Genomic DNA, 16967 nt, shown 5'->3' on the forward strand with positions numbered 1-16967 from the left:
TACATAGACTCAAGGAAACAGAATCTACGTATCTTCTTTCACTTTTTGATATTACCTCCTCCCCTCTGCCTCCCCTCTACCTTCATCTCCCTACTTTAACTTCAGAGCTCTTCTTTATTTCCTTTCCTTCATCCTCCTCCTCCTTCTCCTCTTCCTCCTCCTTCTCCCACTCCTCCCACATCTCCTTCTTCTTCATTCTCCTCTTCCCTCCTCCTCCCCTTCCCCTGCATACTGTCCTTCTTCATTCTCTTCTTCCCTCCCTATTCTCCCCCTCCCCCTTTATTCTTTGGAACTGTCTCCTCCTGATGGTCCTAGAACTTTCTAGTGATAAGATGACAAGCAGACACTGCATCTGGTTTGCCACTTTCCTTTCTTTTCTTCTCACACTCACTCACAAATGATGTAAAATATTGTGTTTTCTCAAATAAACTTACTTTTGACATGCCATTTGTGCATATTTATTCTGTATAACACATTTTAAATTTGTATACACTATGGAATAGTTCCAAACAGCTATTGACATATGAATTAATGAGCAAACTTATCAAGCCCGCCATAAACAAACCTTCAGACCGATTCTTGAATTCAAGCCATAAAACATAGAAAATCACATTTAAAGTTAAATGTAACAGTAACACATGATTTCACAAAACTGGCATCCAACAGCTTAAATTTAAACATGCAGAATTTTTTTGTCTTATTTCATGGAAGACAATGATCCCGACAGGTGGGATGCTGACAGCTTTCTCCTACAAAACCTAGGAATCATATACCGAGACTCAATCCATGCCTGCCAGTGAATATGGTATAGCCCATAGATTATTAATATTTAAATACTATATCCAAAATGTTGGCTTTGGCCCTGTTCTATCCACTAAATCTATGTGTCTATGTATCTATGTATCTATTTCTTTTCTACTGTATAGTTTCTGTTACTGGAATATGATGAATTTTCCAAAAGGCTCATGTTTAGCTTGGTCTGAGATAGTAGACCTAGTCTTCAGTGATTGGATCATGAGGCCTCACAGAATCTGTGGCTTAATCCACTCATTAACTGGAAATCTGTTGGAATAATTGGGAGATGGAAAAAATTGGAGGGTGGGCAACTTAAAGGGAGAAGTAGGTCACTGGGGGGCCGTTTCTTGTCCTGGGGGCTCCTTCATGTTTCTCTCTCTCTCTTACCTGCTATCACACATAATTCCAGAAATGCAGACCCTAGTGACTATGGACTGGAATTGCTGAAACAGTGAGGTTTCCTTCATTAAAATTTTCTTTCATGTATTTGCCACAGTAACATAAACATAGACTGAACACAAAAAAATTACTTCTGTAGCATTTCCTCTGAATCCACAGTTTCTAGGCCCCTGGTAAACACTGAAGATGACAAGTCACATATGTCAAATGATAAAATGCTTACATGTAACTTACAGAATCCATCCCTACAGTTTAAACATCAATACATTACTAGTAACAACGAATACAATATAAATGCCATGTGGGTAGATGTCATAGTATGTTGTGTAGCGGCAATGCAAAAGAATCATTTACAACTTCAGTACACAGTGTATTTTCCCAAATATCTTCTTTTGTATTTTAAGTCAAGCAATATGAGTTCAATGAATATAAAGGGATAGCTGTTCTTAAAGCAATGTAACTAACCACACATTAAATATTTATGTTACAAAAGTATATGTTAAATATCATAATGTTAAATAATGGAATAAACAAACTTAATTTATATAATATTATAAATGGAATTCTATACCAATTATTTACTAAACAGTAACTTTGAAAATAATCTTTAAAATTTTTTTTTCTGGACAAATTTCCTTTTCTAGTCCATCTGTGCAGTTCTAAAGCCTATACATATCTCATGGAAAGGACAGGAAATTTGAAAAGAGCTCTTTAAATATTTAGGGTCTGATTTACCTATAGCTGCCACAATTTAATCAACAAGAGAATTTTACATTATTTATTAAAGAACAGGAACAGCTGTTTAATCTACGTGATTGTGAGAAATATTTAAAGCTTTTGTACTTTAATAAGTGGATATAAAATATTATACTACTTTAAATTCTTATATATCTATTTTTTAATATGTATGTTTTTTACCTGCATGTACATAGATGTATTACTTGAATCCTGGCATGGAATAAACCAGGAAAGGGTGTTGGTTCCCCTGGAACTGAAGATACAGATTGGGCGAAACTCTATATGAGTGCTGGGAATAGAAGCCATGTCCTAATCAGGAGCAAGCAGTTATTTCAAACACTGAGCCATGTCTCTAGCCCCCTAATTTCATACTTTAATATCCAGGTGTTTATTACACAGATTTTATTTTAAGAAACAGAAAAGACAAGTGTTTTAAAGATGAAATTTTCTTGTAAGCTCTCTTGGGTTTTTGTTGTTTGTTTTATGAATTTTTAAATTGTTGTTGTTATTGGTGATGGTGGTGGTTGTTTGCTTGTTACATATATACGTATCCACTTTTGGAAGCATACGAGCATCCTTTTAGATGGATGTTTCAGTCATCAATGTATTTCACTTTAATACTAGTCCCCAAAGTTATAATAGTGGTGAAAATTCTTATGCCTATCAACATTATATCTATTGAAATACTGATATAGATCGATTCTCCACACAGACAATCACATAAAAGCATAACAATATAGTTATGTACATTACATAATAATTGACAGAGATAATGAAAGACTGGATATTTATTAGCTACTGGATATTTATTAGAACTGGAGTATAATTCAACTTATAAAAAATGTAGGCTGGCTGTATAGCAGTTTGCATGCTATACCAAAACTATTTTCTTACATATCTTGCATACTTTATATATAACTTATAAAAAGAGATCACATCAAGAGTTGGAGTAATGCCATGCATGTGTGAGTAAGTGCAGTATATTAAATCACACAGAAAAACCAACCAAGATAATAAAATTCTGCTCAGTCAGTGTCACTGTTAAGCATGACCTTTTATAACTAAGATGAATTCTAATAATTTCCTCTAAGAAGCTTTTTCACTGTACATTGTGCCTGTAAGATCTAAACTTAGTTTACTCATCTTAAGTGTTTCAATAATTTGCAGATTTAGTAAAATCATTACACATACTACAAATATCCTATCAACTTGACTGTTTCTAGCTGTTAAAATCCTTACTTATGTGGGGTTAAATTATGATGCTGTTTTCCTTCTTAGTAGATCACTATCATTGCACTTATTCACTTTCTTATTAATAATGCAGAGTGAGTGGGAAACTATGTTTGATGAGTGTGGGAAAGATAATTTCCATGTATTAAATATCTATCTATCCATCCATCCATCTAAATTATAGGCAACAAAACTCATAGAAATTAAATAAAGATCTACATTAATAATTATTTTCTGCCTTTTAAAGCTTTTTCCCTCCTTTGATTCTCAAAAATGGTCACTAACAAATATGGGCAAAATATCATTTATATATATGTGTGTGTGTGTGTGTGTGTATGTATGTATGTGAGTGTGTGTATGTGTGTGTGTGTGTGTGTGTGTGTGTGTGTTTGTGTGTGATATTCAGGAAAGCAGGAAAGAGCAAGAAAGTCTTGAAATTTCTTTCAAGAAATGGTATGTGAATGCTCTGAAAACCATATTATTTTTGTCATAAAGAAAAGTATATTTGGACATGAAATAGTTCATGGGAAACAAAATGGCAATCTATTTGATCAGTGTATAATCTTAGCAAGGAATATTTGTTAGTTTTCATAAATGGGAGGCGTTATCCACTTTCATCAACTACGGTAATACAACATACTCACCTCTTCTTAAAAGTTTCTGAGATGCTACTGAAAATTTCCCATTTGATGAGACCCACTTTTCAAGGTCCCATGGGGGCTTCTTTTCTCTATTTCTTCCAGTAGCTTACAGACAAGTGCATTTACCATGCAAATACATTCCATTTTCAAGGCTACACTCTTGTCATGTTTAGAATCTGTCCTTAAAGCTTCAATAATACTTATCAAAGTTTCACAATACTCCATAAAACTTAGAAGAGGTAAGCTAATGAAAATCACGTGTTTGTTTGAATAGGGCTTGATTCTCCAAAATGGGAACTCATCTTGCTGCTTTTTTCTTGTGTAATCTACAAATTCAACTCTTATGAATTTCAAGACTATAATCTCATTAAGCAATTTCCCATCTAGAGTATCTTTGTTTAAAAAATGGTGATAAGTTAATATTTTTACATATGTCAAATAAAATTATTATTTTAAACACTGTCGTATTTTAAATTTATATTAGAAATCAAGAACATATATTATTCTTTTAACACGTGGCATTTGAGGTTGCCCTAAAATAGATACAGTTGTCAACTTTTTATAGTTTAAACATATTATGAGCACACTCTACAGTGTTTTCTTATTGAGCACTTGTGTCTATAACATTTTCCATTTTTCTCTAACCTTAAACATATTTCTTACCACAAGTTGAACTCTTCCACCATTAAGTACATCTGGATCTAACTCAGGCAAAAAGTGATTGCTACATGGTGGCACCGGAAAAAGAAAAACAAGTTACAGCATAAATATTGAACAGGAATGTTTTAAAATGCTCAAAATGTCTTTATATAAAATAGAACAGCTTCAGTCTCTGTTACATGTATTAAATGCACACATACACATTACATACACTCACACACATTACACACACATCACACACACACACACATTATACACACATGTATTTCCTCTATTATATATTAATTTTTACAAATATAATTTCTAAATAATACTTCGAAACTATCATTTGAAAATATAGACATCAATGAACAGAAATCTGAAAGTATTAACAGTAAGAGTTATCAAATTTTAGAAAAACTAAGTGTATTTAAATTAGATTTATTTCCTATTCCTCCTTTTTCTTTGGCTCGTTGAAAGAGAAGTGATACAGCCCAGGCTGGACTCAAAGTCACCATGTAGTCAAGGACAAGGTTGACCTCCTGCTCCAATTGTCTGTTCCTCCAAATACTGTGATCTCAAGCCTGTATCATCACTCTTAATTTTTACAGCCATAAAATTTCACTTGAGACTGCAAAGTTTTCTACCTTTAATGTTCTACCATGTTTAGTGTGCACCATTAATATTTATAGTCAAGTTTAATTTGATCAGAATACTGATATATTTATTTTCAATAAATTTAGTCTTTGGAAGTTACAGAGAAAGACAAGTAACTAAAGAGCTTGCCATGCAAGCACGAGAACTTCAGGCATGCTGGTCAATGTTTAGAATCACAGAGCTGTGGTGATGAGAGCTGGGAGTATAGAAGGATCCCTAAGCTTTTTTGAACAGACAACTTTGCCTAAGCCAGTTATTCCCAGTCTAACAAAAGACCATATCTTTTCTCTGTGTAGCCCTGGCTGTCCTGGAACTCACTTTGTAGACCAGGATAGCCTTGAACTCAAAAATTTGCCTGCCTCTGCCTCCCAAGTGCTGGGATTAAAGGCACGCGCCACCATGCCCAGCAAAAGACCATGTCTTAAAAAAAATATGGTGGCGTACGTCTTTAATTCCAGCACTGGAGAGGGAGAGGCATGCTGATTTCTGAGTTCAAGGCCAGCCTGGTAACAGAATGAATTCCAGGACAGCCAGGGCAACACAGAGAAACCCTGTCTTGGGAAAACCAAAACAAACAAAACAAAACAAGAAAGAAAGAAAAGAAAAAAGAAAAAGAAAAACAGAAAAAAAATATTGTGGTATTAAAGGAAAGGACACAAATTGTCAAATTGTGTGGGTGGAGAAGGGGTTTTGGATCTGCTAAGAGCTGGGGAAGGAATTGACTATGATATGGTTCAAACACATGGTGAAAAATGGTTCAAGAACTTATAGTAATAATAATAAAAAATAGTAATAGTAATAATGATAATAATAATAATAAAGACTGACAGTTTCCAAAGAAGGACACTAAAGGTTGACTCAAATATATATGTACCCACCCCAAAATGTGTACCCAACACACAAACAGAGAGAGAAAGGGATAGAGAGAGAGAGAGAGAGACAGAGACAAAGAGAGACAGAGACAGAGACAGAGAGAGACAGAGACAGAGAGAGACAGAGACAGAGACAGAGACAGAGAGAGACAGAGAGGAGGGTTGTTCCATTTTTAAAAGTGAATTTTAAAATATAAAGAAATATTTTATATATGATAAATAGAAAATAGAGATTCTGAGCAATTGTTTGTGTCTTCTACTAGAGATTTTATTTTAGAGTATATTGTCATAAAATTTTTCACTTAGAATTTCAGCTTTCAATGTTAAAACTAATCATTTTTTTTTAAACCTATATGTTGACACAGCAACAGTTACTGAATACCACACATTTTCTTTATGAAGTAGAAGAGACTGCATGGTTCATGTGTTTGTTTTAAGCATTACAGAATAGAGTTTTTCCTAAACATTTTATGGTGAAAACTATAAAGAACAATTAAATCTCCTCTGTAGGAAAGCCTCTGGCGATATGATGTATTGGCTTTTGGCTATGAAGTTGTGTTTGTTTTAGCACAATTAACCCAGGTTTCACTTTTCAAGATATGTTTACAGTACAGAAATCTAATTGAAAGGCAATGACCTCACCATTTCAGGTTCCTGGAACTGGTTGCTTCAGGAAAGCCAACTTGTGTATGAAGCCACTGGTAGGTGTACTCCTGACTCCGTTCTAACTTTTCCTTTGCAGCAGTTGCCTTGGAGACTGCCTCTTCCTCCTCATCTTGGGAAGAGATGTGTGCTATTGTTATTCAATGAATTAAAGTTAGGGCAGGTAGCTCACATAATCTCACAAATTTCATCATAATAAAAGAGGCAATATACTGATTAAGGCATGGTGAGGAAATAATGTCCATAATTAAAAATTAAGTATCTTTCCTATTTGAGTTTCAATCACATCTATATTGAAGAATTAAAAAAAAATGAATGCAGCTTCCACTGTTAAGGTTAAGTATCAATTAGACAACTGGGGGTCATTTTTGGGAGACAGTAGACTTTTACTCTTACTGACAGGCTTATTTTTGGGCTTAATTTATGATTTCAAACTGTCATTATAAACATATTCATATACAATGGAACTTATAACAAAGGTATTTAAAACAGAATTTTGATTATACAAAACTGAATTTTTGTAAGTTAATTTTCTTTTCAATTATGAAGAGTGCATATAAATTCTCCAAAGTAAAGCTTTTCATAGTAATATTTGCATATATGGTAGAAGGAGAAATTGATTCTCAAAGGCTGTCCTCTGATCTACATATGCCACATATAGGTGAATCATATTGAACACATACCCAAAGTAAGTATAAAAAACAAACAAAGATGCAAAAACCAGCCTTTATGCTTTATTACAAGCATCTCTTGTCTCTGTTTCTCTCTCTCTCAGTGTGTGTGTGTATGTGTGTATGTGTGTGTGTGTGTGTGTGTGTGTGTGTGTGTGTGTGAAAACATGGCAGCTATGCCTACTCTGTCAGTGCCACACAATTTAGAGTTACACCAACAGGCAGCTGTTGTGAGCATTGCTTTGCACCAGGGGCTTGCTCTCTTACTCTGCTTCTTTCTTTGAGCCTTCATTAACTGCTAAGGGCTTGCTAGCTTTGTGACCTCAACAGACTACATGTTTCTAATATCAATTCACAGAAATTAAACTCCCAAGAATATAAAACTGCAACATCTGGTGGATAAAAATGCTAACTTCTCCAGGTACAATGTAACTACAGCATTTAGAAGAGCTGATACAACACTGCAAGTCAAGGCTCCTATAGGCTCCTGATCATTGTCAGACAAACCGAGACAAGGGACTGTTGATTTAAAAAAATAATAATAAAAAAAAAACTAATAAGTAAAAGAAAGTCAGATGTCAAGTCATTAATTCGAGACATTCTTTTACTTACTGTTTGACCTAGAAATCAGGATATTTGTAAGTTCTTTGGAAAATGGAACATATCTGAAAGATCATAGCAAATGCAAATAATACCCTGTGTACACACAGCATGGTACACATAATGCTGAATATGGTGTGAATGAACATCTTACATCAGTCGTTCCTGCATAGGTCAGTGAAAGCATGCTGGTTTTCAAATCGAGATTTTTAGAGCCAATATTTAGGGAAGTCTAAAAGAAAAGTGCTATTTTTCTCTAATGTCTAACTTCTTTTTTCTTCTGGTGTGCCCATCTGATTCTAAAATATCCATAGCTCATGTCTAATATCTCAAGGCAAGCTTGTCTTGGTTTTTACAACTGAATGAAGACTCCTTCATTTGCCTGGGCTGGCCAATAAACTCATGAGGAGAAATATTTGATAAATAGCCACGTGGGTACACAGAAAAATATAAATCAGACTGCCACCAAAGGAAGATGCGTTGTCACAGTTACTCTGTAAAGAATTCCCTCTGCAGATACTGGATTGTGATCTACCTTTCTTGCTTGACCATTTCAGGTACAGTTCAGACATTAAGTAAGTAGCAAGACTTAAGTGAGTCTTGTGATTAGCCAAGCCAAGGCTTGAACCTTAATCCTCAATATGTAGAAAACAAGTTATAATAAGTGTATCTTGCTTAAAAAATATGTTGGTCTACATTCTTCACAAATACAGTTCACTGAAACTTAGCTTCATGTTGCCATGTTAAATACTTAAAAAGCTATTGAAAATTCAACAGTATTGTCTAATTATGGCCATGCTATCTTTCTTTACTGCTAAGTAAACAGCATTAGCCCATGTGGTTATTTACTAATTTTATATTATATATCACAGAAAATGTTTTTTCATTCTTTCAGGTTAGAAACTGCCTGAGGGTATAGGCATCTTAATTTATATTGCTGTCTAAACATAAATCCTCTCTCGGTCATTAGTAGTGATAGTATATTTCTGGTTCATTGTTGATTTCAATTTCTACTCTTTTTTTCAAAGACTATCTTTCTAGGCATGCAAACTTGTGTATGCTCTAAAGGTCCTCAAAACTGCATGTCATTTTCTTCCTGTGATTTGTGGCTTGCATCTCTGAATTCAATAAACTGCATGAAGTACCGGACTCTGGGAGGAAATTCTACACATTTTCAGTGATCTGTCTTCTACCAAAAAAGCCTTTCATTTATTCTTGGTCTTTATTTTTTCACTTTCTGTTCTTTTGTAGTTTACTACAATATTATTTTGCTAAATTGAAATTGGACTTACTAAGGTTTGAGGGCTGGACATTTAGTTAAGTGGTAGAGAGCTTCCCTAGCAGTCATAGGGTGTGGGCTTCAGCTCCTAGTCTAGCAAAGCAAAAAATAATTTGTAAATGTTATATCCTATACCTAAGATGGATGTGGCGGATCATCTTTATACTCTCATTATTCTAGAGATTATGGTACTAGGATTGATGTAAATTTACAGCTAGCCTCTGCTACACCAGAGTGAGAAATGTTTCAACTATCTCCAAAAGATATAAGGCTTTAAATTTTATCTTATAAACACATTCCACTTATTATCATCATTGCCTTCTCTGTTGAATTAAATTACACAGACCAGTTCTCTTCTTTCATATATTTTGATTGCTATTCTTTAGGGTACTTCATAGATAATTTTTTAGAGGTTGGTTTATTGGGGTCTACATAGATAATGGGTCCCTTACTATATGCCTCATAGCGTGCTGCCTTCTGATGATGAGAGGATAGACCTATCTCATAGGGCTAATACATTGGACAGCTTAGAAGAGATAATTTCCATCTTACTCCTAAAAATATTTCATCTTTTCAGCTGAACTTCAGAGGCATTACTTGTATTCATCATCATCATCACCACCACCACCATCACCACCACCATCACCATCATCATCATCAGGTCTAATTTTGCTATTGAACTTCCAAGTTACCTAAACCAGAAATCTGCAATGATCCTTGGCTACTCCCTCCTTGTCACTAATAACACATAAACTGTAGTGAGTTTACCTTCATGATATACCTTTAACATTGTCCCTATTATCCACAGTTTGACCATTTTGAAAAGGATTAAGCATGCTTTCTTCTATCCCCATTACCTTCCATGATAAAGCCCTTCCCTCCACCAAGTGCTCCCCTACTCCACTTTCAGGTATTTTAGTGCAGGTGACTCACTGATTTTGAGTAGGGCTGTTAGCAATAACACAGATAGGTTATTTGCTGGAGCAGACTCTACTTTTCTGTACCAACTTCACTAAAGATAATGGCATTTCTTTGCCAACAAATTAATTGCAACTAGACCCTTAGTTAGGGATGGAGACTCTCTACACTTTCACTGATGAAATGTTGTAGATCTGGCCTAGTATAGGCCTTGTGTAGTCTCTTCCCTTCTCAGCCTTCTCTTCCACCTCCTCTGTCTTCCTCCACCTCCTCTCTACTGGGTGCTTGTGGATCAGTTTGTACCTCTCAGTCACTGTTCAAATGATAGGCTTACTCATGATATGTTTCTTACCATGAGGCTCTAACCCTCTGCAACCATGAGCCCCAATAAATACCAAGTTGTCTTTGTTATGCTGTTGCCTTGTTGGAGTAAGTATGGCCTTCTTGGAGAAAGTATGTCACTATGGGGATGGGCTTGGAAACCCTTCTCCAAGCCATATGGGAGCCAGTGTTCTCCTGTTTGCCTTCAGATCAATATTTATACCTGTCAGCTCCTCCCCTGTGCCATACCTACCTGGATACTGCCAAACTCCCATCTTGATGATAATAGATTGAATCTCAGAACTAATAAGCAAGACCCAATTAAATGTTGGTTTTTATAAGACTTGCCTTGGTCATGGTGTCTCTTTACAGCAATGGAAACCCTAACTAAGACAGTGACTCATCATTGAAATAGAAAAGTAGCAATGACTTCAAGACATTATTGTTATTATACCTCAACAACTTTGTTTCCTCTTGATTTTGTTTCATTACACTTGCCCATTTTTCTCTTTTGTAACCATACAAGAAAGTTACATTTGAGGGTTTAATTTTTGTCAGTATATTTGATCTCAGATCATATTCTTCCACTTAGATCATACCTTACTGTTGATCTTTTGTCTTTGACTATGTAGTATAATGCTAATACTGGCCCTCAAGATCTTAGTTATACTGCCCAGGTAATGTGACTTCACTCACATTCTTGAATCACTGTTTTTATCTCCTCGTTAGATAAAGGGCTTCTGTATGGTTTTAATCTGTAATGCCCTCAAAGGCTCAAGTATTCTTCACTGCAACATCCTTGAGATTGGAGTGAGGTAGTACTAGAGTCAATCTTTACTAATGCATAAATCCACAGGAAGCACAATGGTTAAAGGGGCAATGGAGGCAGCAGAAACTGTGAAAGGTGGGGTGAGCTAGGAAGCCTTTGGAGGGTACATTCTCTCTGTCTCTCTGTCTCTGTCTCTGTGTCTGTCTCTCTCTCTCTCTCCCTATCTCTCTCTGTCTTTCTCACATGCAGCTGAGCATCTTTGTTTTTGCATCTCCTCCCAACTATGATGCTTTGCCTTCCCTTTGGCACAAAACAATAAACTCCATAAACTGCAATCTCTGATGTTGTGAGCCAAAATGAATCTCTCTTTCTTTTAGCTTAATTGTTTGTCACAGTGATGAAAAGCTAACACATCTCTTACAAACAATCCACTATCTATCTTCAAATCTAAAACTGAAAATTCGAGGTGCTTTTTATTTTTATTATTTATTTATTTATTTATTTATTTATTTATTTATTTTTGTTGTTGTTGTTCTTTTTTATCTGGTACTGGGGATGGAACCTCGTGTATGCTAGACAAGCACTTTTGAGACCAACTAGTCACATCTATGGCCCATCTCTTGTTCTGTTATGATGATTTTGAAGTCATTTTCCTCTTTAGCAAACCAGAAAATTGGTTATCTTTCACTTTTCATTGCCTTGTAGACTGATGCTTAACATTTATCAAGTATATTCACCTCTTAACTTCATTCATGTGACATATGGAGTTTTAAATTATGTTTTAGACTCTATTACTTTCTACTTTGCTGTTTTGTACATGCTCAAACCTGGATATCTGCCATAGCCATTTACTTAATTTAGAGCCCATTATTTCTCTTCATGGTCTCAACAGGCTACGTATTCCAAGATTCCCAAAAGCTTCTTGTGTGTAGATAATTCGAGGTGCTTTTTAAATAGTACAGACAAGTCTTGTGCTAAATCTTGTGAGGCATCTTTTAAATTCTTACCATAATCCACCAGACACACTACAGTTACTCAGTTTCTTGTGATTGCATGTTTTCTCTTCATTAATGGCATTTCTACTTCAAGGCTTAAAGTATGTTTCTAAAAACTATACTTCAGAGGAAACTATCTGAAATTCCAACTATGTACTTTGTATTTAAATTAGGTTAGGTATTGGTATGGTTTGAACATTTGGTCATTAGTTGACTGTGCAGTTTTGGGAGACTATTGAAGGTCTTAGAATTTAAGCCATTATGGGCAGGCCTTTGAAGGTACAACCCAGGGTTATGTTGAAGTCTAGCTTTCTGCATCCCGACCCCTCAAGACACAAGAAGACCCCTTTTCCTACTTTGAATGCTAGTACTATGATATAACACGAACCAAAACAATGTGGGAAGGAAATGGTTTGAGTTATAAATCCTTATCATTGTCCATTACTGGGGGAAGCTGAGGGGGTAAGTTTAACCAAAAAAGAACTCTGGAGAGAGAAAGTGAATCAGAGACCACTGAGCAATGCAATTTTTGGCTTCCTTCTCATTTCTCATTCATAGTATTTTCTTATGCAACCTAGAATCACATGCTCAAGTGTGGTTCTGCAAACCATGGCCACGAGTTTGCTCATCAAGCATTCATCATGGAAATGTCCTACAGACTTGCAAATATGATGGAAGTATTGCTTCAGATGAGGTTCCTTACCTTTTTACACATGACTGTAACTTGTATGAAGTTGACCAAACAATAGCACAATTTATATATTTTTCAGCTTTACACCTAAACCTGTCAGTATTAAACTATAACATATTGTTCTTTTTAATCAATATAGCATTTTAATTCAATAAAACATAATATAAGTTTAAAAGTTCCATAGCTCTTAAAAATTCAAATAAATTAAGAGCACATTTTTAGATTTTCTCTCTGGTGACTGTCTAAGGCTGGACCAGCCAGGACCAATTAGGATGCAGGAACAGTATCTTGGAAGAGTTTTTCCTGCTTCCATCTGCATCCAGGAGCTGGAGCTGTTCTGAAGCCCTCTCTCCACTGTTCCTGCCAGGGGTAGCTGGTCTCACAGAACTGCTGACACAGGCTTATAAGGCCCACAGGAGGGACAAGCTCAAGCCAGAGATAGCAAGACCAACTAACATCAGAGATAACCAGATGGCAAAAGGCAGGCGCAAGTCTATTACCAACAGAAACCAAGGCTACATGGCATCATCAGAACCCAGTTCACCCACAACAACAAGTCCTGGATATCCCAACAAACAGGAAAAGCAAGATTTGGATTTAAAACCACATCTCATGATGCTGATAGAGGACTTTAAGAAGGACATAAATAACTCCCTTTAAAAAAAAATACAAGAGAGCACAGAAAAACAGGTAGAAAACCTTAAAGAGGAAACAAAAAAAATCCCTTAAAGAATTGCAGGAAAACATGACCAAACAGGTGATGGAATTGAATAAAACCATCCAAGACCTAAAAAGGAAAGTAGACACAATAAAGAAAACCCAAAGTGAGGCAACGCTGGAGATAGAAACCCTAGGAAAGAAATCTGGAACCATAGATGCAAGCATCAGCAAGACAATACAAGAGATGATGGAAGAGAGAATCTCAGGTGCAGAAGAAGAAATAGAAAACATTGACACAACAGTAAAAGAAAATGCAAAATGCAAAAACCTCCTAACCCAATACATCCAGGAAATCTAGGACACAATGAGAAGACCAAATCTAAGAATAATAGGTATAAAAGAGTAAAGATTCCCAATTTAAGGGCCACTAAATATCTCCAACAAAATTATAGAAGAAATTATCCCTAACTTGAAGAAAGAGATACCCATGAACATACAAGAAGCCTACAGAACTCCAAATAGATTGGACAAGAAATGAAATTTCTCCTGTCACATAATAATCAAAACACCAAATGCACAAAACAAAAAAAATTAAAAGCAGTAAGGGAAAGAGGCCAAGTAACATATAAAGGCAGACCTATAAGAATTACACCAGACTTCTTGCCAGAGACTATAAAATCCATAAGGTCCTGGGTAGATGTCATACAGAGCTTAAGAGAACACAAATGTCAGCACAGGATACTATAACCATCAAAACTTGCAATTGCCATAGATGGAGAATCCAAGGTATCCCACGACAAACCAAATTTACACATTATCTTTCCACAAATTCAGCCCTTCAAAGAATAATAAATGTAAAAGTCCAACACAAGAAGGGAAACTACACCTTAGAAATAGCAAGAAAATAATCTTTTAACAAACCAAAAAATAGGATAGCCACATAAATACAATTCCACCTATAACAATAAAAATAATAGGAAGCAACAATCACTTTTTCTTACTAACTCTTAATATCAATGGACTCAATACTCCAATAAAAAGACATACACTAATAGACTATGTAAACAGGACCCAACATTTTGCTGCATACATGAAACCCACCTCAGTGACAAAGATAGACATTACCTCAAAGTAAAAAGCTTGAAAACAACTTTCCAGGCTGGAGAGTTGGCTCAGCGGGTAAAAGCACTGACTGCTCTTCCGAAGGTCCTGAGTTCAAATCCCAGCAACAACATGGTGGCTCACAACCATCCGTAATGAGATCTGATGATCTCTTCTAGAGAGAGCTATAGTGTACTTATGTATAATAAATCTTTGGGCCAGAGAAAGTGGAGTCAGAGAGAGAAGACAAAGTGTATGAAGACAGCTACATATAATAAATAAATAAATAAATAAATAAATAAATAAATAAACAAATCTTTTTAAGAAAAGAAAAGAAAACAATTTTCCAAGCAAATGGCCCGAAGAAACAAGCTGGAGAAGCCATTCTAATATTGAATAAAATTGACTTTTAATCTAAAGTTAACACAAAAGATAAGGGAGGATATTTCATACTCATAAAAGGTAATATATACCAAGATGAACTCTCAAGTCTGAACAGCTATGCATTAAATGCAAAGACAGCCACATTCATAAAAGAAACTTTTCTAAAGCTCAAAGCACACATTGAACCTCACACAATAATAGTGGGAGAATTCAACACCCCATTCTCAGCAATGGAAAGATCATGGAAACAGAAACTAAAGAAAAACACAGTGAAACTAACAGAAGTTTTGAATCAAATGGATTTTAAAAATATCTATAGAACATTTTATCCTAAAGATTACAGCTTCTTCTCCGCACATCATAGTACCTTCTCCAAAAATTGGTTACAAAACAGGCCTCAACAGATACAAGAAGATTGAAATAATCCCATGCATCCTATTAGATCACCACGGCCCAAGGCTGGTCTTCAATAATATCGTAAGCCCACATACATGTGGAAGCTGAACAACACTCTACTCAATGATAACTTGGTCAAGGATTAAATAAAGAAGGAAAATAAAGACTTTTTAGAGTTTAAAGAAAATGAATCCACACCATACCCAAACTTATGTGACACAATTAAAGTATTCCTAGGAGGAAAACTCATAGCTCTGAGTGCCCCCAAAAAGAAACTAGAGAGAGCATACACTAGTAGCTCGACAGTACAACCAAAAACTCTAGAACAAAAAGAAGCAATTAGACACAAGGGGAATAGAAGGCAGGAAATAATCAAACTCAGGACTATAATCAAACAAGTAAAAAGAAAAAGAACTATACAAAGAATCAACCAAACGAGAAGTTGGTTCTTTGAGCACAGAGCACAGAGACACTATCCAAATCAATGAAATCAGAAATTAAAAGGGAGACATACAATAGAAACTGAGAAAATCCAAAAAATAATCAGATCTTACTACAAAAGTCTATATTTAACAAAACTGGAAAATCTCAATGAAATGGACAACTTCCTAGACAGATACCAGGTACCTAAGTTAAATCAGGATCAGATTAATGACCTAAACAGTCCCATATCCCCTAAAGAAATAGAAGCAGTCATTAATAGTCTCCTAACCAAAAAAGCCCAGGACCAGCTGGATTTAGTGCAGAGTTCTATCAGACCTCCAAAGAAGACTTAAAACCAATACTCTTCAAATTATTCCACAAAATAGAAACAGAAGGAACACTATCTAATTTGTTCTATGAAGCCACAATTACTCTGATATGTAAACCACACAAAGACCCACCAAAGAAAGCAAACTTCAGACCAATTTTCCTTATGAATATTGACGCAAAAATACTCAATAAATTCTCGCAAACCGAATCCAAGGACATATCAAAACGATCATCCATCCTTATCAAGTAGACTCCATCCAAGGGATGCAGGGGTGGTTCAATATATGGAAATCCATCAATGTAATCCACTATATAAACAAACTCAAAGAAAAAACCCACATGATTATTTTGTTAGATGCTGAGAAAACATTTGAAAAAATCCAACACACCTTCATGATAAAAGTCTTGGAATGATTAGAAATACAAAGCCCATACCTAAACATAGTAAAAGCAGTATACAGCAAACAAGTAGCCAACATCAAACTCAATGGAGAGAAACTTGAAGCAATTCCACTAAAATCAGGGACTAAACAAAGCTGTCCACTCTTTCCCTACCTGTTCAATACAGTACTCAATGTCCTAGCCAGAGCAATTAAACAGCAAAAGGTATACTTAAGTGACCCATAAAATTCCACCAGAGACCTCCTAAACCTGATAACCAACTTCATCAAAATGATTAGGTATAAAACTAACTTGAACAAATCAGTCACCTTCTCTACTCAAAGGATAAACAAGCTGAGAAAAAAAATAGGGAAAAAACACTTTTCACAATAGCCACAAATAATATAAAATATC

At 35.4% G+C, this 16967-nt stretch overlaps 1 protein-coding gene across 12 annotated transcripts in view; it reads right to left on the reverse strand.

Moving 5' to 3' along the window:
• Lrriq1 (leucine-rich repeats and IQ motif containing 1) overlaps positions 1-16967 on the reverse strand; it is a 191999-nt gene that overhangs the window by 20060 nt on the left and 154972 nt on the right. For 5 of the 12 annotated variants that reach the window (XR_871734.2, XM_011243593.2, XM_011243594.2 and 2 more), the window contains 2 exons: positions 6614-6764; positions 4449-4527 (listed from right to left, as the gene is read on the reverse strand). Coding sequence is in view for 11 of the 12 variants with exons in the window: in XM_011243593.2 (XP_011241895.1) it covers positions 4449-4527; positions 6614-6764 (230 nt within the window). In the remaining variant the exon portion in view is untranslated. The remainder of the gene's footprint in view (positions 1-4448; positions 4528-6613; positions 6765-16967) is intronic. The other 7 variants (XM_030245336.1, XM_006514256.2, XM_006514259.3 and 4 more) reach the window with 3 other exon arrangements.

The sequence above is a fragment of the Mus musculus genome, chromosome 10 (assembly GCF_000001635.26).
Source record: "Mus musculus strain C57BL/6J chromosome 10, GRCm38.p6 C57BL/6J".
NCBI classification, from domain to species: Eukaryota; Metazoa; Chordata; class Mammalia; order Rodentia; family Muridae; genus Mus; species Mus musculus.